At 46.4% G+C, this 24,954-nt stretch overlaps 2 protein-coding genes across 2 annotated transcripts in view; one reads left to right on the forward strand and one right to left on the reverse strand.

The window, feature by feature from the left end:
* IRAG2 (inositol 1,4,5-triphosphate receptor associated 2) overlaps positions 1-827 on the forward strand; it is a 35,023-nt gene extending 34,196 nt beyond the window's left edge. The window contains exon 39 of the mRNA XM_066568393.1: positions 95-827. Within this exon, the coding sequence (XP_066424490.1) occupies positions 95-338 (244 nt within the window). The 3' untranslated portion in view covers positions 339-827. The remainder of the gene's footprint in view (positions 1-94) is intronic.
* LOC136568448 (dynein axonemal intermediate chain 7-like) lies at positions 707-4,382 on the reverse strand. The gene is made up of 6 exons (XM_066568449.1): positions 3,971-4,382; positions 3,135-3,279; positions 2,674-2,888; positions 1,929-2,096; positions 1,638-1,751; positions 707-1,066 (listed from the first exon to the last, which is right to left on the reverse strand). Exons 1-6 carry the CDS (start codon positions 4,262-4,264, stop codon positions 779-781), a joined length of 1,224 nt encoding a protein of 407 aa, XP_066424546.1. The 5' UTR covers positions 4,265-4,382; the 3' UTR covers positions 707-778.
* Positions 4,383-24,954: the final 20,572 nt, after the last annotated feature.

The following is a 24,954-nucleotide window of genomic DNA, read 5'->3' on the forward strand; positions in this document are numbered from 1 at the left end:
TGAGATCTAGTTTACTCCAAGGCTGGGTGGGGTGGGAAGAGTTGCACGTTTTGGGGAAATCCTGAAGGGCTCTGTGCTTTCCTGCCCTGCCCAGGTACAATTCGATGTCAGCGCGGGCGTCCCACCTCAAGGCTTCCTTCTGCAACGCCAACAAAACCCTCTGGGCATCCATGTCCATCCTGGTCCTGCTGGCTGCTCTCACCAGCTTCCTGGTGGGGCTGTCCCTGCAGAGGCCAGCAGATGCAGCCCCTGTGTGCAGTGGGAATGCCTGGAGGACGCTGCAGCAGCTGCTGTGGCCCTACATAAGACTGCGGCACTTCGGCCCTCCCCCGATGTAACCCTGGCTCTGCTGCCGGGGCTGTGCTCTGCAGGACAGGAGCTGAAGCTGGCCTTATTTAAGGTTACTTGTCTGGGTTTGTTTTGTTGGGTTGTGGGTATTTTTGGGGGGACAGATGAAGTTTTTTTCTTTAAAGCATGACTTGAAATGAAAAAAAAAATTTCCTATTCTGACAAAAGTCATCTTTAAAAGTAGCTAAAAGGATCTCAGCTCTACTGAGGTTTACAAAAGAACAGCAATTTTGAACGTAACTAACAATAAACATGTCTAGGTGGTCTGGCCACAATTGAATAAAGAATTTATTTTGCTTGAACAAAGATAAAATGTTTGCATTTCAGAACCCGTTTCAGTGTTTTGAATAGAAAAGGATTTAAGACTTGAAATGTAACTTTATTATCAAAAGCTTTCAATAAAGTTTTGAAGGAAAGCATGCAGTAGTATCTAAGAGTATGCTAAGACTCTGGTAGCGAGGAGCAGCTGGTACACAGAATCAATGAACAGGCAGCCAGCTCTTTCCACTTTATCCATGGCTTCATTGCTGGCAGAATCCTTGACCATATTGTAGAGTGTGGAGTGAAATTCAGACTCTTCTTCCAGCTCTTCTTCCAGCTCTTCTGAAAAAGCCTCACTGGTTTCAGTGAGCTTGAGGTGTTGCACTTTCTCACCATTGAACATCAGAAGAGACCAGTGGTTGCCTTTGGCAGAACCTGCCGTGAGATGTTCGCTCACCTACTGCAGGAAGAAATGCACTGAGGTGAAGCCTGGGCCATTGTCAGAGCACAAATTCCAATATTTGTGTGTCCCATGCATTTAACCTGAGAGTGAGACAGCCACTGCAGCTCTCACAGTGGGCTGTGCTGCCTTTGTCCAGCCATGCGTGGGAGTGTTTGTCTGGCTGGGAGACGTTTTAACCATGTGTTTTAGTTCACAGATGGAGACAAACCAACAGAGAGGTTGCTCATTGCCTGTTTTGCAGCAGGGAGCAAGAGAAACCCTCCAGGCAGGAAGAAAGTCCCAGCTGTTCTTTAAAAAGCTGGCAGAGCAGATAGCTGATTTTCAAGGGGCCTCTGGAGAGCATGAAGCTCTGTCACCCCAGCTCTGGCTAAAGCCTCCCTTGGTGACTTTTCATTTTCCTTAGCAAGTGTCTTTGTTGCTGAGCCTTGTGTCCCCTGAGAGCTCTCAGGTGCAGCCTGTGACACTGAACTGAGGCAGGGGCTGAAGCCACCACGGTGAGTTAATTGTTTCTAACTGGGGATGGGGTCAGTGCCAGCCTGCCCTGGAAGTCTGGGACTCCACAAACCTTGAACACAACTTGCTCTGGCCCTGCTTCTCCATTCCACTTGCTGTGAGCAAAAGCAAAAGCAGCTGTGAGCAGAGCCATCTGTCCATAGGCCTTTACTTCTGCCAGGGCAGCCTGCAGGGCACGATACAAATCAGACAAACACATCTCTCCATCTCCCTGTGCTGCAGCAGTGCCAGAGCCTGCTTTACTCAGCCCTGCCTCAGCTGGCAGCACAGCAGCTCCCAGGGCAGCAAAGGGTGACCTGAGGAAAAACAGGGAAAAGCCACCAGGAACTCCTCTGTCACTCACCTTCCTGGGCACAGGGACATACTTGGGAGAGTACTCTGCTGGGAAAATGTTCACTCCAGCTCTTTTCAAAGCTGCTCTGAGGGCAAGAGGACTCATCCATTTCCCTGTGATGTGGGAAAGCACCTCCTCCTCTTCCACCACTACTGAAGACAACATACACTGATTATCCTGTTGTACAAACCAGTGAAAGCAACTTATGGTCGTGGAAGCTCCTTTCTGGTTTAGACTTCAAATATTGATATTTTTGCTATGCTGGGTATTATTACCCGCATCATCTGCTACTCTGGGCTGTGCCCTTTCAGCCAGCCTTGTGTAGGAATCAGAAATTACACTGGTGTACTGATTTATACACCTATGAACAGATGGGTAATCATGAGTAGCTTGAACTTGGGAAGAAACAAGGAGCATGAGTAGTAGGCTGCTAGAACGCCCTGTATTTCTCTTGGTAGAGCTGGGAGGAGAGGGGAACACTTTTCAGCTCTCTAACAGGTGGAACAGGCTTGAATGCAGCAAGGCAAAACCAGCAGCAAAGCACTGACTGAAACTTTCCAGAGCAAATGCACATTTCTGCTATGTGAAATTGTACTATTTCTCATAGTAAATAACTGAAATTAAACAGTGCAGTGCTTGGAAAGGAAGAGAGATTCAAATTACTCTTGTAGAAGCATCCCACATTCTTAATCAGGGACAATAATTATGGGGCTTTTTATCTGCAAATGTTTGATTAAAAAATTACTGACAGTACCTTAATTTGTATCTGAATGGTTGCAAAGACTGCAGTAACTGTGAAGAGTCCTTCATCCACACCAGTAGGGTGCAATTCCCAGGCCTGATAGGGCAGGTTCAGGTGAGCATCCTGGAGAAGGGCTACTGTATAAAAGTCACCCATGCTAAAGGTGATGCTCTTTTCTTCTGCTTCATAGGTTATCTTGCTGATGCCATCAGTTCTCCACCATTGGCCTGGACAAAGAGGATGGAAAGACGTACATGGAAGGCTTCTGGCAGTAATGCTGAAGTAAAACAAACCAAAGAAGTTGAAATAAAAAGAAAATGTAAAATCCCCAAATCAATTAACATTCAAATCCCCAAACTATTTCTGGGCTCCAAACTGGCCCTTATCTTTACAGCTGGATTGTAACAAGAGTCCAACTCAGGTATAAATTCCACTATTCAAATTTGAAACAAATTTTTGTCTTAAGTTCAGACCTGCAGGATCCCATCGGGCTACCACAGGCACTTTAAAATAAATCACATTATCAGGGAGCCTCAGGGTTATCTGTACTGCTTCCTGGGTGCCATCTTCAGCCTTTCCTGGGGAATATGGATACACCTCCAATCCAACATCCAGCAGCTTTGGCAAGAGAGGAAAAGGACAGATAAGGGGTTTATCAGAAAATGCAGGTTTTTTCTTTGAGTTCATCTAACACTGCAAAGCTTTTTAACACCCATTGAAAATGGTTTGCTAATAGTGCACCTTTCCAAGCTCAGCTTTGGAGGCAGGAGAAGAGCAGCTACCAGGAGGCCTTGGGCCCTTCCTGTGCTGCTGCAGGCACCCTCAGGGCAGGGCCCAGGGGGCACAGCCATTCCTCACAGAGCCCAGCCTCAGACACCAGGGGAGGCAAAGGCAGCTGTAATCCCACTGTCCCCACAGTGCCAGAGGGAAGGGGAGGTCACAGGGGCTGGGAATCAACATCCTGGGCCTCTTCCCCTGCCCACAGTCCTGCTCTCTGGGTTTGGCTTTTTGGGAATTTTGCTTATTAAAGGTTTCCAGCTTCAGTGCCCTCTGTGGGGTAGGGCAGTGCTAGAGGAAACCAGAACCCAGTGCCCACAGTCCTCAACCAGCCTGCAGAGCCTGGAGCTGAACCAGCAGTGGTTTTTGGTACCACTGTGCTTCCACCTTTCACACGTGAAAAACTGATGATTTGTAAACCTTGCCTGGTCAGTTTGCTGTCAGGAACTCGCGTGCAGTGCATGTGACAGCAGTGACAAACCTCAGGAGCAGCTCCTCAGGGCCACCAGGGCTGCTCCCTGTCCTCCCTCACCTCCACCATGGTCCAGTCCCCGACGTCCTGGGCCTGGGGTGGCAGCTGCAGGGCAGAGATGTGGAACACGCCCCCCACGGGCACCAGCTGCTCCAAATCCACAACCTGAGGCGCCTCTTCTCTGCCTCCCGGCTCCTCCTGCAGCGGGGCCTCCTCCTCTGGAAAGTGCAGCGGACAGCAGGAGTTCAGCGGGCGCTCAACCTCACCGACATCGCCCTGCGCCGAGGCTCTCCCAGCGCTGGGAGTGCCTCCCTCTGCAGCGTTCCGGCCCCATCTGCTGGCGCTCCTCGGCATCACTGGAACCGGGGACAGCAGCGAGCTGGGCAATGAAAAGCGCTCGGGACTGGGGCTGAGCTTTTGGATTTGGAGTTCCAAATGCTTTCCGTGGGAATAAGGTTTTACTGACAGAATGAGTCCATCGTTACCCACAGAAGAATTTCACAAGCACAATAATACCATAGATTCTGGACAGGTTTAGTAAGATTCTATTGATATGAAAAGAAATTAAGCAAATGACATAATATGTCAAAATAAATAAAAATAAGGCACCAAAAGGTCATGGGCTGACGGTGAAAAACGTATGATAATTACGAGGAGCAAGAGAGATTTAACATGAAATACAATTTTCAGATAACAAAGATAATTGTGCATAGGAAAAAAAATACATATATATAATATAAAATAATAAATTTAAGGTTTCATTAATTGGAAAATGTTACTGAAAGGCAGAAACACTGTGGGCAAAAATGGCTGTAAATATTTTCTTTAGAAAAGCCAAACAACCCATAAACCATCACAAGGGATGGTACAGGAAAAGTTGCTGTTGACAGGAATCAAGAAAACAATGTTCAATACTGTAAAAACACCTACTGCAATTGTTATGAAATTTGCTCTGAGAGAATGAGACCAAATCAAAAAATGGCAACTCTAAAATGCTGTGAAGTGGAGCTAAATTATATCAGTATTTTGCAGTTGTTTTATTTAAGTCAGTACTACAAGAAAACTCACTCTGTTAAACCAAAGAACAACACCACAACACTGGAGAAATTTGCAATTCATGTGGGACAGACAAACAGTTTTATTTCCTAGAATTAGGCCCTCTTTTAACAAGGTGCAGGAGCAGGTATCTCACTTACAGCACCCATTTAGTAATACTCAGTACCACCCCATACTGCACCAATGCCTACCATGATACGCATTGGAATCATCATTTTCTGAAGAAGTAAATCTCCCCAGAGCCTGGCAGATTCAGAAAGATTGTGTGTCTCACCCATAAATGTATGTATAATAACATACATATCTATAGAAACATGATAAACATGTACATAAGCATGTACATGTTTAAATAAAAAAAATGTTTAAATAAATGTTTAAATAATGTTAAAAGTTAATGTTAAATAAATGTAAATGTTAAATTATGTTAAATGTTAAAATAATGTTTAAATAAATAAAAATAAGTATAGGGACAAACTTCATTTTCCTATCTGTCCTGTTATCTCCCCTCATAATTTAACAATCATTAATAGAAATGTCAACAAAACTCAAGTGATATCAAAACATCCCTGTATTTATAAGCTTTGCTCCATACACATGGAGATACTGCAGTGTTTCCATGGATCATGGAATGGCCTGGTTGGAAGGGACCTTGGAGCGCAGTGTCACTGCGCCAGGCTGGTGGCCGGCCCGGGGGCAGCGTGCCCGGGCTGGGGCCGCGGCTCCCGCTCCCTTCCCGCACTCGGCAGTGGCTGGAGCTGCCTCCTCCCGTCCCTGCCGCTGCAGGCCCCCTGCTGCATCTGAACAGTCAGCCCAAAGCACATGAAAGATGCAGGCCTGGTTTTAGAAGAGGAGGTAAGAACAGCTATTTTGTTATTCTCCAGTTGAAGGTACTGCCCTGTATTGTAAATGTAGGCAACCCCGATGAGGGGAGAGAATGATGCATTTGACTCTATCTTATCAGAAGGCTAATTTATTACTTTATAATACTATATTATATTAAAGAATACCATACTATACTACACTAAAGAATACAGAAAAGATACTCACTAAATGCTAAAAAGATAATGAAAACTCATCACTCTTTCCAGAGTTCTGACACAGCTTGGCCCCAATTGGCCAATGAGTCAAAACAACTCACACCAGAGTCTAATCAGGCAATCACTTTTGGGTAAACAATCTCTAAACACATTTCACATGAGGACAACACAGGAAAAGCAAATTAGATAAGAATTGTTTTTCTTTTTTTCTGGGGCTTCTCACTGCCTTTCAGCTTCCCAGGAGAAAATCCTGGGCTAAGGAATCATGTTCAGGGAATGTGAATGCCACAGCCCTACTCTGGAAGAGCAGTACAAAATACAGGGCATAAAAAAACCCAAACCAAAACACAAACATGAGGTCATCCATATTACAGAACTCTGATGCTTGCTTAAACTTAAAAACTGTCAGGGAACATTTCTCCCACCTCTCCTGTCTGCTACCTGTTTTATGTTCCCCAGCATGGGGTTGATCACTGTTTCTGTCATTTGCAAAGGGCCACATCCCAAGGGCCCCAAACCCAATACCTCCCTCCCTCAACTGGACTTGATGATCCATATGGGTCCCTTCCAGCTAGGAATATTCTGTTCTGTGATTCCAGCACAGGTCCAGTGGACAAGAAGAGGCTGTGTTGAAACAGGATTTCCTTCACTTCTGGGAATGATGAGATAAACCTCCAATGGGAAGGAAATACAGGATAAACCAGATGGTTGGTATCCTACACACTTCCTTTGGGAAGACAGACCTGAGCTGGGAAAGGTCAGCCACATGCTCTTCATTTTGTTTCCATGACCATAATAACATGGAGCCACGCTAGGTGGTGCTGCAAAGGGAATTTTATCCATTGGTTTACAAACTGAGAGCCTGAAACCACTTTGGAGACACAGATATGTACCTAACTTCCCATCTAAAGAAAATGTTTAATTTTCCATGAATAAATTTAGGAAACCTGTAATGAGAGCTGGCCTGAACTTGCTCAATGGATTTTCCTTTCTAAAGGCAAAGGCAGTATTTTGTTCAGTGGGTTGGATTCAAACAGTGAATAATAACCTGAACTGCTCAGTTTCACTTCTTGTGAGAAACTCCTTTGAAATTACCCTATTTTGTGTCAAAAATATACAGCCTTTTGAGCATTACATGGTTTTATGGAGCAGATTTGGGCAAGGGACTTAGAGGGAGCTGGTCCTGTGTGGGACTGGTTCAACTGCTCCCACCTGCTCTCCAAAACTGGCTGAATTTGGAAGGATCATGGAATCATAGAATGATTTGGGTTGGAAGAGACTTAAAAGATCCCAGTTGGGCCCTCCTTGGGCAAAGCCAAGCACAGAGGTGGGGGAGGAGACACTCCACTGCCTTGCAGCCTCCCTTATTTGTTTGGATTGTGACAACATGATTTATTTTATCTATAAATATCCCTCTGGCACAGGGAATAAATAATGCACTGGATGATATTTTCCAGATGGTCTAATAGTCCTGGATGAGGTGATCCCCTGGCATCATTTGGAGAGGGAAGAAAATGGGATCTGCAGGCCCACACATCATTGTGCAAGTGACCTTAAAATAATTCTATGTCTCTCCCTGCTCTCAGGACAAAGCAGGAAGAGTCCATTCCATGCATCTCATGCATTGTGATTCTCAGGTTCAGACACAGCACCCCTCAAAATCCACATCCTGCAAAAAAACTCTCAGGCACACAGGTATCAGTGGCTTTTCTTTTCTGCTTTTTTGCCTCTCAGCCTTTCCTTGATTTTTCTTCACAAAAAATGTTTTTTCTTCTAAGTGGGGGAGGGATTTGAGGATTAAGAAAATGAAAACTTCGCTGCTGTTCCTTATGATGTTAGGGTTCTTTTTGGTTTTTGTTTGTAATTTCTCACACTTGTTTCACCATGAAGAGCTGTGCAAGGCAGGCATTTGAAGTCACCACTGCTGTCCCAAACACCTGGTGTTTTTTCAAGGCCTTTGGAAGGGGCAGCCTGACCAGGCAGCCAGTGGACCATGCCATGATTAGCTGCCATTAAATTGTGCAGGTGAAGTGATCTGCCTGCTGTGGCAGGACAGGCAGGATCACCCTGGAGTTCCATGGAACTCCTTGGCTGCGTTCCCCAGGAGCCCCGTGACATTCCTGCAGGGTGGGACAGAGGGGACGGCTGGAGCTGCAGAGCTGGGAGCTCTAGGAAGGGCTGAGGGGCAGTGTCCCATGCAGGACCAAGATGAGTGCAATGAGATGTCCTGTCCCTGCACCTGGGATACCCTCTGGACACGCAGGGATGCTGAGGAGGTGCTCTTGCAGGGGTCAGCAGGTACAGAGCAACCAGATCAACTCCCTAGGCAGACTCCTGTGGGTGATGTTACCCCACAGAATCCTGTTGGAGCAGGGAGGACAGCTGGGTTCTGGAGTGGAAAAGAACAAGCAGAATTAGCCAGGTGCACTGTGCAGGTGTGCAGTAGCTTTGTGCTAACCACAGGAACTCAGAGTACACAGGCCAAACCCTGGCCAGATTATCCAAATATGTTGTGCAAATCCAAACATATATTCTTTTGTACTGTAATAATCCTATTGATTGATTCATTCATTTGGAGGAAAAACAGAAGGTGAGCCAATAGAGGGAAAAAAATAAATGCCTCTGGGTGGCTCAGATCACACCTCTAGACCTCCAGCTGGGACACAAACCTGCATCCAGTACTGAGCCATCGGTGCCTGAGAGAAATCCTTAATGTCCGAAATTTGGAAGCTAACAGCTGGGAACTGAAGATGCCCCTGTGCCTGAAATGTCTTAGGTGTCCTCAGGGCCCCAGGAGGGCAGGAGGGGTCTCCACCGTTAGTTCTACAGATTAGTGGAGCACATAAGGGCACCTCTGGCCTCAGTGACTGTGACAGCTGAGAGCACTGGCTCCTGCTCCTGACATGCTGGCAGCCACTCCAGGGAGAGCACTGGGAAGCCCCTTTGGAGCTGTCATGGTTCACAGCCTGGCATGTTGAGAGGCTGCCCCAAGTCAGCTCCTGTTTGCTTTAACTCCCTGCTCTTTTGGGAGCTGCTTCCCAGGGGTCTGCAGCTCCCTGCAGGGCAAAGAGAAGAGGCTGGCAGCAGGTAAGCTGTGTGTGAGGGCAGCTGCTGGGGGCAGCTCCTGGACCCTGCGCCCTCCCCTCAGCAAAGCCTCGCTCCCCTGCAGGTCTCTGTGCCATTTTTTATCCCAGTGCTCCTGTGGTTACCTGTGTAGCAGCAGCACCGTGGTTTTTGGATGGTTCTCCCTCCCCAGGGGTGCTGGCAGGGCCATTTCCAGCTGTGGGAGCAGTGGGGTGGCTGTGCCCTGGGCAGGAGCACCAGGCCTGGGCAACAAGCAGTGCCTTGCCACCGCACTGGCCCTGGAGCTGAACAGAGAAGAAGGGCTGTAAAACACAGGGGAGGCTTTGCCCCTGCCAGCGGTGTTTGTGGTTGGAGAAGAGCTGCCCTGGAAGTGTTTAGGGAGCAGGGAGGACAGGGGGAAGATGCACTGAGAGAGACCAGCCTGGCCATGCTGCAGCTGCCTGCTATCCACACCAGGAGTATTCCCAGCTCAGCCACTCTTGGAAGGAGCTGGAGCTCCTTTGGTAGGTGCCTTTACTCACAGAGTACAAGGGCTGGAAGGAGGCTGGCTCAGGGGCTCTGCCTTAAGCAAGGGATGGCTCCAGGCAGGAGATCTGGGCTATCAGTGCTGATGCACTGCAGGGAAGTCCCCACTGTCGCTGCTCCCAGGGCCAGGTGCTGCATCAGAGACAAAATTGGAGCTGTGGCCCCTGCTCATCCTGGCATTTGCCACCTTAGAGTCATTTGATGGAAACCTGGGGAGGGTGTGAGTTTCTGTGCTTCCCTTGGAAATGGAAACCACAGCTTGGGGAAGATCCTCTGGACTTCACCTGCACACGACATTCACGAGAGTGGCCTGTCCCACTGACCACCCCCAAAACACCACTACCACTGTGCACACCTCTGCTTCACTTAATTTTAGCTTCATTTTATTTTGGTTCACCTACTCCAGATTGGCTGTTATTTTCTCTCTGGAGCCAGGGAAAGCAAAACTGTGCAGCTGATGGAGGCTCCCGACTGCCGCAGCTCTCGGAGGAGCAGCCGGCAGTGGGCGAGCCCTGAGCAGCTTCAGGGAAAACACAGTCACTGCAGTGTCACACGGCAGGGCACAGCCACGGTCCCCTCAGCAGGGAGTCTCCTGACCAGCCCGAAGGCTGCACCTGCTCCAGGCTCTTCAGCCGGGAAAACGAAGTGCCTGTCTTCACTGTCTGCACTTCCTGGTCACGGCAGTGGGATTAATCCCTAATCCTACCCTGCTGCTGTAGGCAAAGGTGTTTTCCCTCCTCCTGTGGGTTTAAGGCAGCCCTGCCTGCTGGCAGGTGAACACAGCAGTGCCTTACACGCTGGCCAGGGCCGAGAGCCCCACCGTGTTTACCGACTCCATGGCTACTACGGAAAACCTCTCTGGTTTCCCTGCCTGCTCCTCCTTCCTTATCAGTCCAGGGGTGGCTAAGGATGAATGATTAGAGGTAACGGCAAATATTACACCCGTGCTACCAATTCTGCTTTTCAAATGGAAATCAAACAACACTTAACCTGACACAATGCCCGGGAAGGACGTTAGGGCTGTTGAAAGACCATTAAGCTTTAAGGAGAGGATGAGCTGCAGAAAATGTTCCGTAACTAAAAGTCAGCCACCCACAGCCTGGTGGAAACCCGGAAAACCTCAGTAAACATCGGCAGTTCTGAGTGTGAACAAAAGGACTCTATTTCACCAGTTAAATACTCACTCTAAACTCGGTAAGTGCTGTGTGCTGGCATTGGTTGTCTCAGGGGGAGTGAAAATCTTCCGTGGACCTGTTTTTCCCTGGTGTTTTGGTGGATTTGTTGATCCTGCTCTCATGCCCCATCCCAGAGCAGAATAAATTTCCCTGGGGATGAGTAGTTTCTGCTTTGCATAAGTGTTGTGGGATTTTTGGCTCATAAAGCACCTCTAACACCTGGCAAGGTCAGTGCTTAAGCATCTGCTAATCCTTGAGATTTGGGCTCTGGCCTCTGGCCCCGCAGTCTGGAGCTCTGCCCAGCCAGATCAGTGCGGACCTAAGCAGGACTAAGGAGGGATGCCACCAGCAGGAAAACCAGACAGGTCTGGAATTCAGGCAAACACGAAACCTCTTGCAACACACAAAGTAAGAAAAAACCTCTGTTAAATGATTGCTGTGATGCGGCTGACGAGCACGCAATGTACCCAGGCCTATTCCTCTACCTGAGGATTTTTGCCTGTTTCACAAGCTCGTTTTGGTGGCTCAGAAATCTCAGACAGCCACACTGTCTTGGTTTGAAAAGATAGGTGAATGCTAGGGAAGGCAGGAGCCTCCCCTGAACTGGAAAATGCAAACCCCTCCCTCTGAATTGTTATAAATTTGAAATTAAGGGGGCTCTCAGGTAAAGATATGGGAGCAGGGATAACAGTTCTTTATTAGCGAAGAAAATAAAAATAAAATAAATAATGCAGCAATACAAAACAACACTGACAGAGTCAGAATAAAACCTGACACCCTGTTGGTCAGGGTGGTGATAGCAGTCCCAATAAATGGTGACTGCAGTCCTCCTGCAGTGACAGGTGTGGTTCTGTTGGAACAGGGTTCCTGTAGAAGGGTGTTATTTTCCTCTGAAGATCCAGTGGTGGTGTAAATGGGCCTGGTTTTCCTCTGAGAATCCAGTAGAAAAGGCTGTCCTGATGTCCCAAAATCTCAGGTTATATCCCGTTAGGAATGCTTGGCTCTTCTCTTTGGGCAGAGCATCTCCCAATGGGATGGTGTAATTTTATCAGTCATGCAGTTACACTCAATGGCCCAATAGCAGAAGATATCTCCTGGAGGGAGGATCGGTTTGTGGAAGAGGTAAAGAAAACTGCCCAGTTAACAGAAGATAACTGCCACATCTCTAACAGATTGCAATAGAATACACACATTGCCTTGCAATCTCAGACACACACACTGCTTTCAGACTGGTACAGGTTTCATATCAAAATAACTCACCTCCTTCAAGAGGAAACTTTTAAACATAAAATGTCCAACTCCACAAAGCTCCAGCACTCAGACTAGACCATGTTCTTTCTTGCATTAGCACCTTGGAAGAGCAACCCTGCATCAATAATGAGTCAGGCATGTTTTCTGAAAATGGACTTTCACATCTGTTTATAGTCCTAAATGTATTTTACTTCCAAATGGCCTCTGACTAAAGAGTGATTCACATTCGAAGAGTCATGAAGTACTGTAATATAGCAAATATCCTTAAGGACCAAGGGAGGCAAAAAAAGACTTAAAATGACCTTTATTTACATAGAATACAGTGTCCAGTTGGGTTTAGGGTGTCCTTGCTGCATTATTTACCTCCACACCCCACGGCAGGTTAAGCGTGAAGCACAGAGGATTTTTTTCTCATGCTGCACCAGATCTGGGAAATACTGCAGTTTCTTCCCTTCCTTCAGGAAAACTTCACTTTATAGCCGTGAATGGTAACATCAGGCTGACAAGAAACAAATGTTTACGAGTGAATATAAGCAGAGGGGTGGGGGCAGTCAAACGCTGGGCGTTTGTAACTTGATCTCAGTACCCGAATCAGAACCACCTGATTGATGGGAACTGGCAGCTCTGGCTGACCACAGCCTTACAGGTCTGGGTTCTTATTAATAGCTATGAAATTTGTCCATTGCTCTAACTGGTGGAGTTACTTTGGGATTTTTTCCAGTGATTCAGGGCTTTCTGGTATTTCTTTCAAACTGGGCTTCTGGCAGGAAGAAGTGACTTTTAATGAGTATTGAAACTAAAAGGAAATATGGTGAGGTGAATTAAAAATACACAAAAATTTTACAAAATTGACATTTTCTATGCAAACATTTTCCCTCCAACTCAAAGCAAATACTAATTTTGAAATGGCATTTGAATTCTGAATATGGCTAAATCTATTTAAATGTGATAGAAATTAAAATTATTTTGTACAATCAGCATGACACATTACAATATGATCCAACCAATTTGGCAGTGATGATTAATTCAGTACTCTCTAACTTTGGGCTTGGGCCAGGGAAAGCTTTTGCAATCTTAGGTTCCTACAGAAAGGGACAAACAAGTACTTCATTTCCATGTGATGCCGATTTTTGCCCCAAAAGGCGAGAAATTACTGCTTAAGAGACTCAGTCAAATAAGCAGGAGGTATTTTATTACGACGTCGGAGAAATCCTAAAATGGGATTTCTCAATCTTTACAGCAAAAGCGTACCTTTTTATACAGTTTTAGGTTTGGGATTACATCATATTCATGCATATACATATGGGGAGTGGTGTAGGCGGAGCGTGGGCGGGGATTTCTCTTTTGAGGATCTTCTCAGGGGTCGTTCCGGTCGGCCTTCATCAGCTTCGAGGAGTCTTCCTCTTTAAACTTTTGAACCTCTCCCCAAATTTGGTCAATTCCCGGTATAGTTGGCTTAGCCTCCAGGCCTTGGCAGGGGTCTCAGGGTCAATTTGACATGTTGGCCCTAAACGTGCCTTACCCAGCAGTTCTTCTTGGCTCTGAAATGCACTGAACTTATCACTGTCTGTCCTTATCTCTTCCCTGTTATTGTGTTCCACACCTTACCCAATTTATTGCTCTATGTGATTTCCTAACATTGAATATTTCCCGTAACCGCTTTATATTCTATGCTTTAACCCATCATCTCTTGAAAGTAACTGTTTTAGGGGCTTCATTTTAGGGGCTTCATTTCCCTCCTTTTCTTATAACTTACGAATTCTTTCGTCAAGTTCTAATCCTTCGGGGCGTTGATACGCCCGCACCATCGCCCAAATCATTTGGATCTTACTCATCAAGGATTTCAGCCTCCACCACAAGCATAGGTTCATAAAAGTCAGTATAAACATTGCTATAGTTAAAATTAGTATCGGGTGTACCAGGTAATGAAAGACCTGTGTTGCTGTTGGGGAAAATCCTGTGAAAACGTCCCACCAGTGATGTTGGCCTACTTGTTCTACTTCAGTCAGGATGTTTTTTATTCTTTTTGAGTTGTGCTCCACCTGTAGGACCATGCGCTTAACTGTTTGGTTCACTTTTTGCACCAGTCTTCTTACTTCTGGATGCACGAGCATCGCCTTAAGAACCTCGACATCCATACCTATCTGTAATTTTGACAACTCATGATACAGGTTGTAGTCTGCATTAATTAGCTGCTGGGTGGTTACAGGAGCGGTATAGTTAAAATCACAACCTATAATCTTGGTAAAATTACATACACAAAAGTTAGTATTGTTAGTTTCCTCTTGGCAACTATCTACAGTTACGTTACTGCAAGCTGTTCTGACGCAGGCGCATCCATTCTCTACATAATAAACCTGCGACCGTACTTTATTGTGTGGAAGCATTTCAAAAGTGCATACACTATTTTCAGCATCTAAGCATAAATCTTTTGTCTCTACTATAGCATTTTTACATATGTATCCTAGTTGCCCCCTAGGAATACATGCTTCTGTACTAACAGACTGCCACTTATTTTTGGCGTCATCATAACTCGCCCAAACATTATGATCTACTGGCCTAACAAGGACATTCTGATGTATGGTCCCTAAGGTAAGGATAGGGAAAATCGCCCTTTCCTCTGCAGCACTGATGGTAAGAACATAGGCTTCAATGTGCTCATGCTGTGGTACATAAGTAAAGTTTATTAATTGCCACCAGGCTTGATAGTCCCTTTCAAATTGTGTAGTACGACTATCCTTCAGTATCGTCTTTCTTATTTCCTGGGACAGCGTTCCTGACGTTCCTTCTCTTATTATTCCTGCTGCCACTGACTGTACCCACTGTTGTGTTGGTACAATTTCCTTGCTAATGTCTCCTGTATAGCCGGCAATTCTAGCAAAATCTTCAGCAGTGTGATTTGCTACCAGGGTTAGTAACCTAACTACCAGTGATTGTGTTTCTGCCAATGTAAGCATAGATGAACTCAGGGGCACTTTAAGTTTTCCTAAGTTGGTGGTGACAGTACTCAATTTGTTAACCAATACCTCTTGATCTATGGTATTCAGTATTTCAAATCCAGTGCTGACCCATCCACTTATATCCCTTTGCGCCCGCCTGTGATAAGACCTAGTAGCTAGCCATGCCTCCCATCCTTTAAGGCTTTGTTGTATGAACGGTTGACAGTCCTTTTGCAGATGGGTAATGTTAGTCTGAATATTCATCTGCACCTTTTTCAGAGAGTACGTGGGGTCTAGCAGCAGTTTCAGTTCATTTGACCTCCTTACTACCTGGGGCCCGATAAAGGTTAAGTTATGCACCTTTCTACATTCAATTGGTGGAGTAATTTCTTGGGGCAAGTCTAAATTTGGATATAAGGAGATCACATCTTCCGGTGATGCCACTTCGTATCTGGTAACACGTCTGGGGAAACTAGTACTCTGTTCCAGCGTTTTCGACTCCCTTTCACATGCGAACGTCATCGACTGATCTAATCTAAATGCCATCTCACACTGTGCTTTCCCTTCCTCGGGACCGCTAGATGCTACGATCTTTCCCACAGGAAAGAGGAGAGGGTGAGGGTCAAAGGTTATATTTTGAGGATGTAGTTTCCCAAGTGAATCTTCTCTATAAATTACCGAGTTTCGGGGTTGTGATCCAGGTGGGTCTTCCCTGAAGTCACTCCACAGGCATGAAATTGGGCCCTTTTGCTGGATCCAAACGGTGGGCTTGCCCATTTTCACTGGACTAAAGGTAATCAGATTATGTTTAAAAGTTGGCATCAAGGGTTGGATTGTTAATACCAGCCGCCTTGTTTTTCCTTCTACTGGGTCAAGTTCCCGGCACCCAATTTGGATTTGATCTCCCTTCTGTGCCACTAGGTATGTCCGCTTATCCCATTCCTCTTTTGGGTATGGCTGATTGTTACGTAAGGCATAAACCTCAAAATAGGGCCCCTTTATCCCTGACTCCGGGTGAATACACTGGTGTGCATTGGACCATGGGTCTATTGGGGCAGAGTTTCGAGGAAAAACTACATTCTGCCCGAATTGTATGGATGTTAGAAAAATAACTATCATAAGTATGGTTTCCCCCATTGATCTTCCTACCATTTGTATTTAATGTCAGTTTGTGCTGGATTCTCTCGTGATCCCGAGGGGTCAGCTGATTCAGAAGGCTCCACATCCAAGGCAGGTCTTATCCATTTAGCTGGGATCCAAAGAGAACTTGGCTGGCATTCATATGGAACCCCAAGGGTCTGATGATCAGGATAGTAGGGGTCTGGAGTGGAATCCGGGTCACGGTGTCTACTCTTCTTGTTTACTCCCCGGTGCTTTCTTGACCCGTGAGTAATGGATCCACGTAGGTCGCTCCTTGATTCGAACCGCGGTGAAGGTGGTCAGCAGTACTTGGAAAGGTCCCTCCCACTTTTCTTGTAGGGGTTTTCCTAAAAGATTCTTAACATACACCTAATCACCGGGATTAAAAGGATGCAACTTACAGTTAGGTTGTTTAGGTTGGTGGTCAATCACCACCGCAGCATTCTTGTCAAATTGCTTCCCCACCATAATCACATAGTCATAAATATACTGATTACCTATTTGATTTACAGCGTCCCCATTTACAGTTTGCATAGCATAAGGTCTGCCGTACAGAATTTCAAATGGGCTTAGCCTTTCTTTCGATCTTGGCTTGACTCTCAGTCTAAGCAGAGCAATAGGCAAAGCTTGATACCAATGCAAATTAGTCTCCTGGCATATTTTGGCAATCTGCTGCTTAATAAGATGGTTCATCTTTTCCACTTGGCCGCTGGCCTGTGGGCGATAGGGCGTGTGTAATTGCCATTTGATTTGTAGTGCTTTGCTTATTGCCCTTACCACTTTTGCACAGAAATGTGTACCCCTATCCGAAGAAATGCTCTTCGGTACCCCAAACCGTGGAATGATTTCATTTAACAGTACTTTGGTCACTTCTCTTTCCTTATTTGTTCTGCAAGGGAATGCTTCAGGCCACCCAGAAAATGTATCAGTTAATGCCAGCAAATATCGAAACCCTCCTTTTCTTGGGAGCTCAAAAAAATCAATTTGCCACACTTCACCTGGGAATTTACCTCGATTTATGGCCCCTGGATGTATCTTAGTTCCTGTATTCGGGTTGTTCTTCAGGCACCTCTCACACTGGGATGTGACATGTTTTACAGTGGTGAACAATTTTGGTCCTGCTATCCGAGCCTGCAAATACTGGTATAGCGGGTTCAAACTCCAATGGGCTTTCTCGTGTTCTGCTTTCACAAACTGCCACATCGTATTCCCTGGTATTATTAACTGTCCCGTTTCCAATTGACCCCAATTATTCTCTAACATTTTACCTTTATTTTTCTGAATCCACCTGTGATCTGACTCCTGATATTCTGGCCGAAAATTTGTGTCTAACTCACCTGGTACTAGAGCTGTTACTTTTATTTCTTCAGTTCTTGCAGCAGCTAATTTAGCCTCTGCGTCTGCTTTTCTATTCCCTATCTCCGGGATAGTGTCCCCCTTTAAATGTCCCTTACAATGCATTATGGCCACCTGTGCTGGGAGCTGGACTGCTTCCAGCAGTCGCAGGACCTCTTTTGCGTGTTTGACTGTTTTTCCTTGAGCAGTTAACAGTCCCCTTTCTTTCCAGATGGCCCCATGAGCATGTACGACGGAAAAGGCATACTTAGAGTCTGTCCATATGTTGATCCGCATGTTCTCCGCCAATTCCAGGGCTCGAATCAGAGCTATCAGTTCTGCCTTCTGGGCTGAAGTCCCTGCGGGTAAAGGGTTCGACTCAATTACCTCTTCTGCGGTGGTAATTGCATAGCCGGCCATTCTCACTCCCTGCCTCACGAAGCTGCTTCCATCCGTGAACCAGTCGTCCGCATCTTCGAATGGTTCTTCTTTGAGGTCCGGGCGGCTGGAGTAGACGGCCTCAATTGTTTCCAGGCAGTCGTGCTCGATCGGCTCTGCTGGGGCTCTCCCTTCTAGGAATAAAGCTGGGTTCACAATGTTAGTGACCTGAATAGTCACGTCATCTGACTCAGTCAAAATGGCCTGGTATTTTAAAAATCTGGAAGGTGACAGCCAGTGGTTACTTTTCTGCTCCAACACAGCTGAGACGGTGTGAGACACCAGCACCGTTACCTTTTGGCCGAGTGTGAGTTTCCTGGCCTCTTCGATATTAATGATTACTGCGGCCACCGCTCTCAGGCAGCCAGGCCATCCCTTGCTTATTTCATCCAACTGTTTGGAGAAGTAGGCCACAGCTCTCTTACGTGGTCCTAACTGCTGTGCCAGGACTCCTAGGGCCATCCCCTGTCGCTCGTGGGAGAACAGCCAGAATGGTTTTGATACATCTGGGAGACCTAAAGCTGGTGCTCTCATTAGCTCTTGTTTCAGCTTTTTGAAGGCCCCCTCTGCTTCGGGAGTCCAAACTAGGACACTCTTGGTCTCTTTCAACAAATCATACAGCGGTTTAGCGAGCATCCCGTACTGGTAGATCCATAGCCGACACCAACCTGTCATCCCCAGGAAGGCACGCAGTTCTCTCACCGTCTCTGGTTTAGGCATCTGGCAGATGGCCTCTTTTCTGGCTGCTCCCAGGGATCGCTGTCCTCTGGAGACTTCGTATCCCAGGTACACCACTTCTTTTTGCACCAGCTGCGCTTTCTGTTGGGAGACTCGATATCCACTTAAACCCAGAAAGTTTAACAGGGAAATAGTCCATGCAATGCACTCTTCCTCTGTCACTGTTGCTATTAGGAGGTCGTCTACGTACTGTAGGAGAGTGCCATCTCCCAGCGGCCTTTCCCACTGTTCTAACTCTTTGGCTAACTGATTCCCGAAAATCGTGGGGGAGTTACACCATCCTTGGGGTAATACTGTCCACGTAAGTTGGGTCTTTCTTCCTCTATCCACAAATTCCCACTCAAAGGCAAAAATCTTTTGACTCTCAGGAGCTAAAAGAAGGCAGAAGAATGCGTCTTTCAAATCTAATACGGTGAACCATGTCAAACTATCTTTCAGTTTAGTTAAAAGCGTGTATGGGTTAGCAACTACCGGATGTAATGTCTTGGTTATCTTATTTACTGCTCTCAAGTCTTGGGACTAATCTATAAGTTCCATTAGGTTTCTTTACTGGCAGAATTGGGGTATTAAAATCTGATTTACATTCTATCAATAATCCTAATTCTAAGAACCTTTTAATTATGGGCTCGATTTTCTTTCTATCCTCTAACCTCAGTGGGTATTGTTTCCTAACCACCGGCCTTGCTCCAGGTATAAGTTCAATAATGATAGGTGTTGCTTGTTTTGATTTCCCAGGTGTATCAGTAGCTCATACTAGTGGGTATACTTCGCTTAGGATTCGCCTGATGTCATGATTCTCAGGCTTTGGTTCTACACAGCTGATTGTCAGGCTTAGAGCTGTGATCAGCTGTTCTTCACTTACTTGGAATTCCAATTTGTCTTTGTTGAACTTTATTATAGCTCTCAAATTTTCCAATAGATCTCTCTCCAATAAGGGCTTTGGCGAATTTGGTAAATACAGGAACTGATGAATTCTCATTTGTTTCCCAATTTTGTATTTGATGGGTTTCAAAAAGTAAGCTTTTTCTGGTTGGCCTGTTGCTCCCACAACTTGCACAAATTCATCACTTTTAGGTACCAATTCCTGATTTAGAACCGAAAAGGTTGCTCCCGTATCAATCAAAAAGTCCAATTCCTTTTCACCTTCTCCTAGCTCTATTTTAACCAGTGGGTCTGCTAGGGAACGGCCCACCAGTCCCCCTCAGTCGTTATCTTGTTGTGTGGTCGTAGTAGTGCCCAATAGTCTCTCCCTTAACTGGGGGCATTCCTGCTTCTAGTGTCCCATTTTCAGGCAGTACGCACACTGGTTTGGCCCCACTCTAGTTGGGTGGGGTTGGAGTCTCCCCCCCCTTCTTGCCGGATTGCCTCTACCTCTTCCCCTGGTTCCAGGTCCCGAGTAACTTGTATTCTGAGCTGCCACGGCTACAGCCACCACTCGAGCTATCCTCCTGTCCTCCTTTTTCTTCTCCTCAATTTCTCTATTATTATACACTTTCCATGCCTCATTTAGCAGTGTCTCCAGGTTTTTATTTGCTGGATGCTCAAGCTTTTGCAATTTCTTCTTGATGTCTGGATTACTTTGTCCCATCATTAATCCTAACAGGTGTTGTTTCCCTTCTTCCGTCGCTGGGTCCAGGGGTGTGTATTGTCTCATGGCTGCCCTAAGTCTATCCAAGAACTCTGATGGGGTCTCATCCTTTCCCTGCCTGATGTCATATAGCATTGACCAATTGATAGCCTTGGGGATCGCGTTACGCAAGCCCATTGCTATCAGTTTTCTATACTACACTAACCGCTGATAGTGGTCTGCATTGCCCGGGTCCCATTCTGGTTTGCTGCTGGGAAAATTATCTTCTAGTCTCCCCGATAATAGTTGAGCATGTCGCTTTCCTGTTTCCAATACGAGTTCCCTTTCTGTATCTGTCAGCTCTGACAACATCACCTCTATATCCTCCCAATCAATATCCAAATTCTTTACCATTAATTCAAACCTCTTTGCTACTCCCTCCGGATTCCTTCTAAAATTCTTTGCCTCATCCCTCCAATTATTTAAATCATTGGTCGAGAACGGCACCTTTACTCTTGTCCTTTCCCCTACCATTGGCACAACTTGTCGGAGGGGAGCTATCGTGTGGTTCCCCCCCCTCTCTTTGCTTTGCTTCCTCCCGTGCCACAGATCTGGTATAATACGAGTGGCTGATCCCTTCCCCGGGATCTTCTTCCTGTACCTCGGTGCCTTCTCGATTCTTTCTCTTTCTTCCGACCTTAACGGGCTAGCCTTCCCCCAACTCTTATCTAACTCCTGGTTTGGGGAGGGGCCCTGGATGGTATTCCCACAGGCTTATTTCACTCTCTTTTCCATTGTCCCTCCTTGTTAGCTTAAGACATCGCTGCCCAATGCTACATGCATCGCAGCAACGTTTTTTAGATTTTGAGCCTTTCTTATCCTTTTCCAGGGCTAGTGCCAGAGGGTCTTGAGGGGCTGCATTAATTCCACACTCCTTTTGCCACTCAGGTTTATTCCTCAGGGTGAAGAACATGTCTGCATACATCACCTCATCCCATTTATTGAGCCGGCGGAGGAAGAGCATTAGTTGTAAAATGGTATTATAATTAATTGTCCCCTCTGGTGGCCATTTCTCACCATCATCCAATTTATACAATGGCCACCACTGCGTGCAGTATTTAAGGAGTGTCTTTTTACTTATATTTCCTTCTGGAATCCCCCCTAAGTCCTTCCAATGCTTCAGAATACATCCTAAGGGGGTTTTCATATTTATATCTTTGCTCGGTTGACTCCCCATTGCTATTTTCTGGGTCGGTGTTTCTTATCTCACTAAGTAAATCTCCTTCCCACAAGCACTATATACCAGTTTATCTTAACACCTCATTCATACAATATCCAAGCGCTTCGTCCTTTTCTGACCTGGCCTCTCGCGAGGGACAGGAACTGCAGAGCCGGACTCCCACTCGCTTCGCAGCCGGGCTGCGTCTCAGACACACTCTCTCATACACGGTGCCAATTCATTCAAACTGTCCTACCTTTCCGTTCTATCAGAATACACTGCTTTACCGTAAGATGTTGCCGGCAGACCGTAAGATACCGATATTGGTCGGCTCCAGGCCGTCACACACTCGCAAAACTGTAAATCAATAGTACGGTTTTGCCGATAATATCACAACAAATTTCAGACAACATAAAAACCACTAAACTCGTCCCTTTGCAAAAATCTTACAGTCAATACATCAAAGCATACAACAGGGTTAAACAAAGGTATAAAACGTATACACTCCTTCCAAGTTCCTCCAAGGGAGTGGAGAAAATTGGACCAAGTCCCGGAATTTAGTTCAGTTCAGATAAAAACAAAAACTGACCACTCTTTTTAACCCTTAAATCACAGTTTCAAACAAACCAACAAGATCAATACAAGAAGAACAAGTGCATCAGAGTCTTGCCTCTTTTTTTTTTACTCTCCTTATTATTTTTTTTTTTTTTTTTTTTCCTCTTTTTTTTTTTTTTTTTTTTCCTTTTTTTTTTTTCTTTTTTTCTTCCAATTACCAAAAGGTACCCACCAAAGGCATCAATTACTGGTTAGCAAAGACACCAATTACCAAAAGGTACCCACCAAAGGCATCAATTACTGGTTAGCAAAGACACCAATTACCAAAAGGTACCCACCAAAGGCATCAATTACTGGTTAGCAAAGACACCAATTACCAAAAGGTACCCACCAAAGGCATCAATTACTGGTTAGCAAAGACACCAATTACCAAAAGGTACCCACCAAAGGCATCAATTATTGGTTAGCAAAGACACCAATTACCAAAAGGTACCCAAAAATACCAATTAGGGATTCTTTACCAGAGCGTCCTCTGGTTTACCCTCCGGTGGTCACGTCTGACCCCGTGTTCCCATAAAGCGCTTTATCCTAAAACCAATGAACAATGATAAAAATACCTCTTTAATTTGGAGCAGGAGAAGCAGGAGATGCAGGGAACTCTTCGTCCACCAAAGAGCGCTTGGTCCGAGGGGGAGTCTCTTCTGACAAAAAGTCGTCAGGGGCGCCCAGAGGGTCCCAGCCCCGGACCCAGCGAGGGGACTCCTCAGATCCTGGATCCCCTGCTTCGTCCCATCTGGGTCGCCAGAAATGATGCCGATTTTTGCCCCAAAAGGCGAGAAATTACTGCTTAAGAGACTCAGTCAAATAAGCAGGAGGTATTTTATTACGACGTCGGAGAAATCCTAAAATGGGATTTCTCAATCTTTACAGCAAAAGCGTACCTTTTTATACAGTTTTAGGTTTGGGATTACATCATATTCATGCATATACATATGGGGAGTGGTGTAGGCGGAGCGTGGGCGGGGATTTCTCTTTTGAGGATCTTCTCAGGGGTCGTTCCGGTCGGCCTTCATCAGCTTCGAGGAGTCTTCCTCTTTAAACTTTTGAACCTCTCCCCAAATTTGGTCAATTCCCGGTATAGTTGGCTTAGCCTCCAGGCCTTGGCAGGGGTCTCAGGGTCAATTTGACATGTTGGCCCTAAACGTGCCTTACCCAGCAGTTCTTCTTGGCTCTGAAATGCACTGAACTTATCACTGTCTGTCCTTATCTCTTCCCTGTTATTGTGTTCCACACCTTACCCAATTTATTGCTCTATGTGATTTCCTAACATTGAATATTTCCCGTAACCGCTTTATATTCTATGCTTTAACCCATCATCTCTTGAAAGTAACTGTTTTAGGGGCTTCATTTTAGGGGCTTCACATGTACTCAAATGTTTCCAGGTCTCCCTGCTGCCGGCTGTAGTTACAGGGGAGCTGCCCTTAGGGATTCTTGGAATGGGGAGAAAGCTGAAGCAGAGACCTGGTAGGCCATTATTGTGCAGAGCAGGGGCTGCTGGCCTTTTGTCTGTGGTAGAACACCTCACTTTGGGTCTAAATTATGTAACAGCCATCCTGCCTTCTCTCTGAAGGTACCACGCCATTCCAATTTCCCTCAGTGCTCCAATGTCTCTCACATCCCATCTCCATTATTAATCCACTTGCTGGACACGATGTTTATTATCACTCTTGACTCAACTGGCAAAATGTGTCAGAGTGCATAAACCAGGGTTGGTGCACACTGATCAATAAATGTTATAAGGTCCTAATGCCTCTAAAAGGATTTCTCTGTTTCTGCCAGCTTCATTTTTTTTTTAAAAAGCTCTTATTTGAGGCTCAAGAACTTCATTCCAAGGTGTGAGTGTCTGTAAGCAAAGCCACTCACTCACTGGTTTTATTCTTCTTTCCTCTCACAGAAACTTGATCAAAAAAACTGGGAATGGGAACACACTCCAGTGTCAATCCCATTGAGGCTGATTGGGAATACCATGGCACAAAAAATGCAGGTGCTTTAAGGGTCTCAGTCTGCAATCTGGCTCCTGGCCAGACACTTCAGCCCAGCCACAGTCACCACCTGCAGCACCCCAGGATGAGCTGCTCCCTGACACGACCTGTAAGGAGCTGCTGGATGGAAAAGCAGGAGCAGTGTTGCACCAGACCCGCTGTGCCTGCAGGAGACTCCCCTCAGACAGGAACAAACAGCCCCAAGGACAAGATCGTGCCCTTGGTTATACCCATTTACCACACTGGTAATGTGCAGCTCTGTGACCCTCTGGGCTGAACCCGTTCTCCAAGGAAATGGTATGTAAAACATCTGGGAGACCCTGCTGGCTGCCTGCCTGCCTTCCATCCCCTGGGCTGTGTGCAGGCAGCCCTTGGCCATGTCCCCCCTGCCTTGCCCTGCCCTGCCGTGTCCCTCTCTCCTGTAGCAGGATCGCTGGGTGCCAGCCAGGCCGCGCCCTTCTCCCTTCCCACGTCCCCCGAGCCCTCACTGGTGCCGGGCTGGGAGAGCCGTGCCGTGACTTCGCTGCTTTCACAGGAGTGAATCCTGTGGGAGCTCTTTCCAGCCGCAGGGCTCAGCCCTGGCCAGCAGTTCGCTGGCTGATTTGAGGCAGGGAGGAGGACGAGCCGCCTGTATTGTCACAGCAACCCCTCCCCAGCGGCTGACAGATGACATAGGAAATCGCTCATCAAACCAAAACCGGACCAAAAGCTTGGCAACTATTTCATGCAGGCGATTTGCAGCCGTCGAGCTAGCTCAGAGGTGATGATGCTACTGCTCTGCCGGGTGCTTTGGGAAGGTGATTTACACCTTGTTATGCTCTCCACGGGGACTTGGGGTAGATTATTTGCTTCCCACACCCCGACTTGGTTCCCTGAGACCCCGAATACCCCAGCCCAGACCCGTGAGTGGTGTGGATGGCATCCTTGGAGTACTGCCCCACTT

Source organism: Molothrus aeneus, chromosome 32 (assembly GCF_037042795.1).
Source record: "Molothrus aeneus isolate 106 chromosome 32, BPBGC_Maene_1.0, whole genome shotgun sequence".
NCBI classification, from domain to species: domain Eukaryota; kingdom Metazoa; phylum Chordata; class Aves; order Passeriformes; family Icteridae; genus Molothrus; species Molothrus aeneus.

Bases quoted from the DNA above. Each gene is read 5' to 3' on its own strand.
- LOC136568448 (XM_066568449.1), bottom strand. From the start codon at position 4,264: ATGCCGAGGAGCGCCAGCAGATGGGGCCGGAACGCTGCAGAGGGAGGC. The intron at 3,280-3,970 runs GTGAGGGAGGAC...CTCTTGCCAAAG, and splicing joins GGGACTGGACCATGGTGGAG to CTGCTGGATGTTGGATTGGA. The intron at 2,889-3,134 runs GTCTGAACTTAA...CTCTTTGTCCAG, and splicing joins AGCCCGATGGGATCCTGCAG to GCCAATGGTGGAGAACTGAT.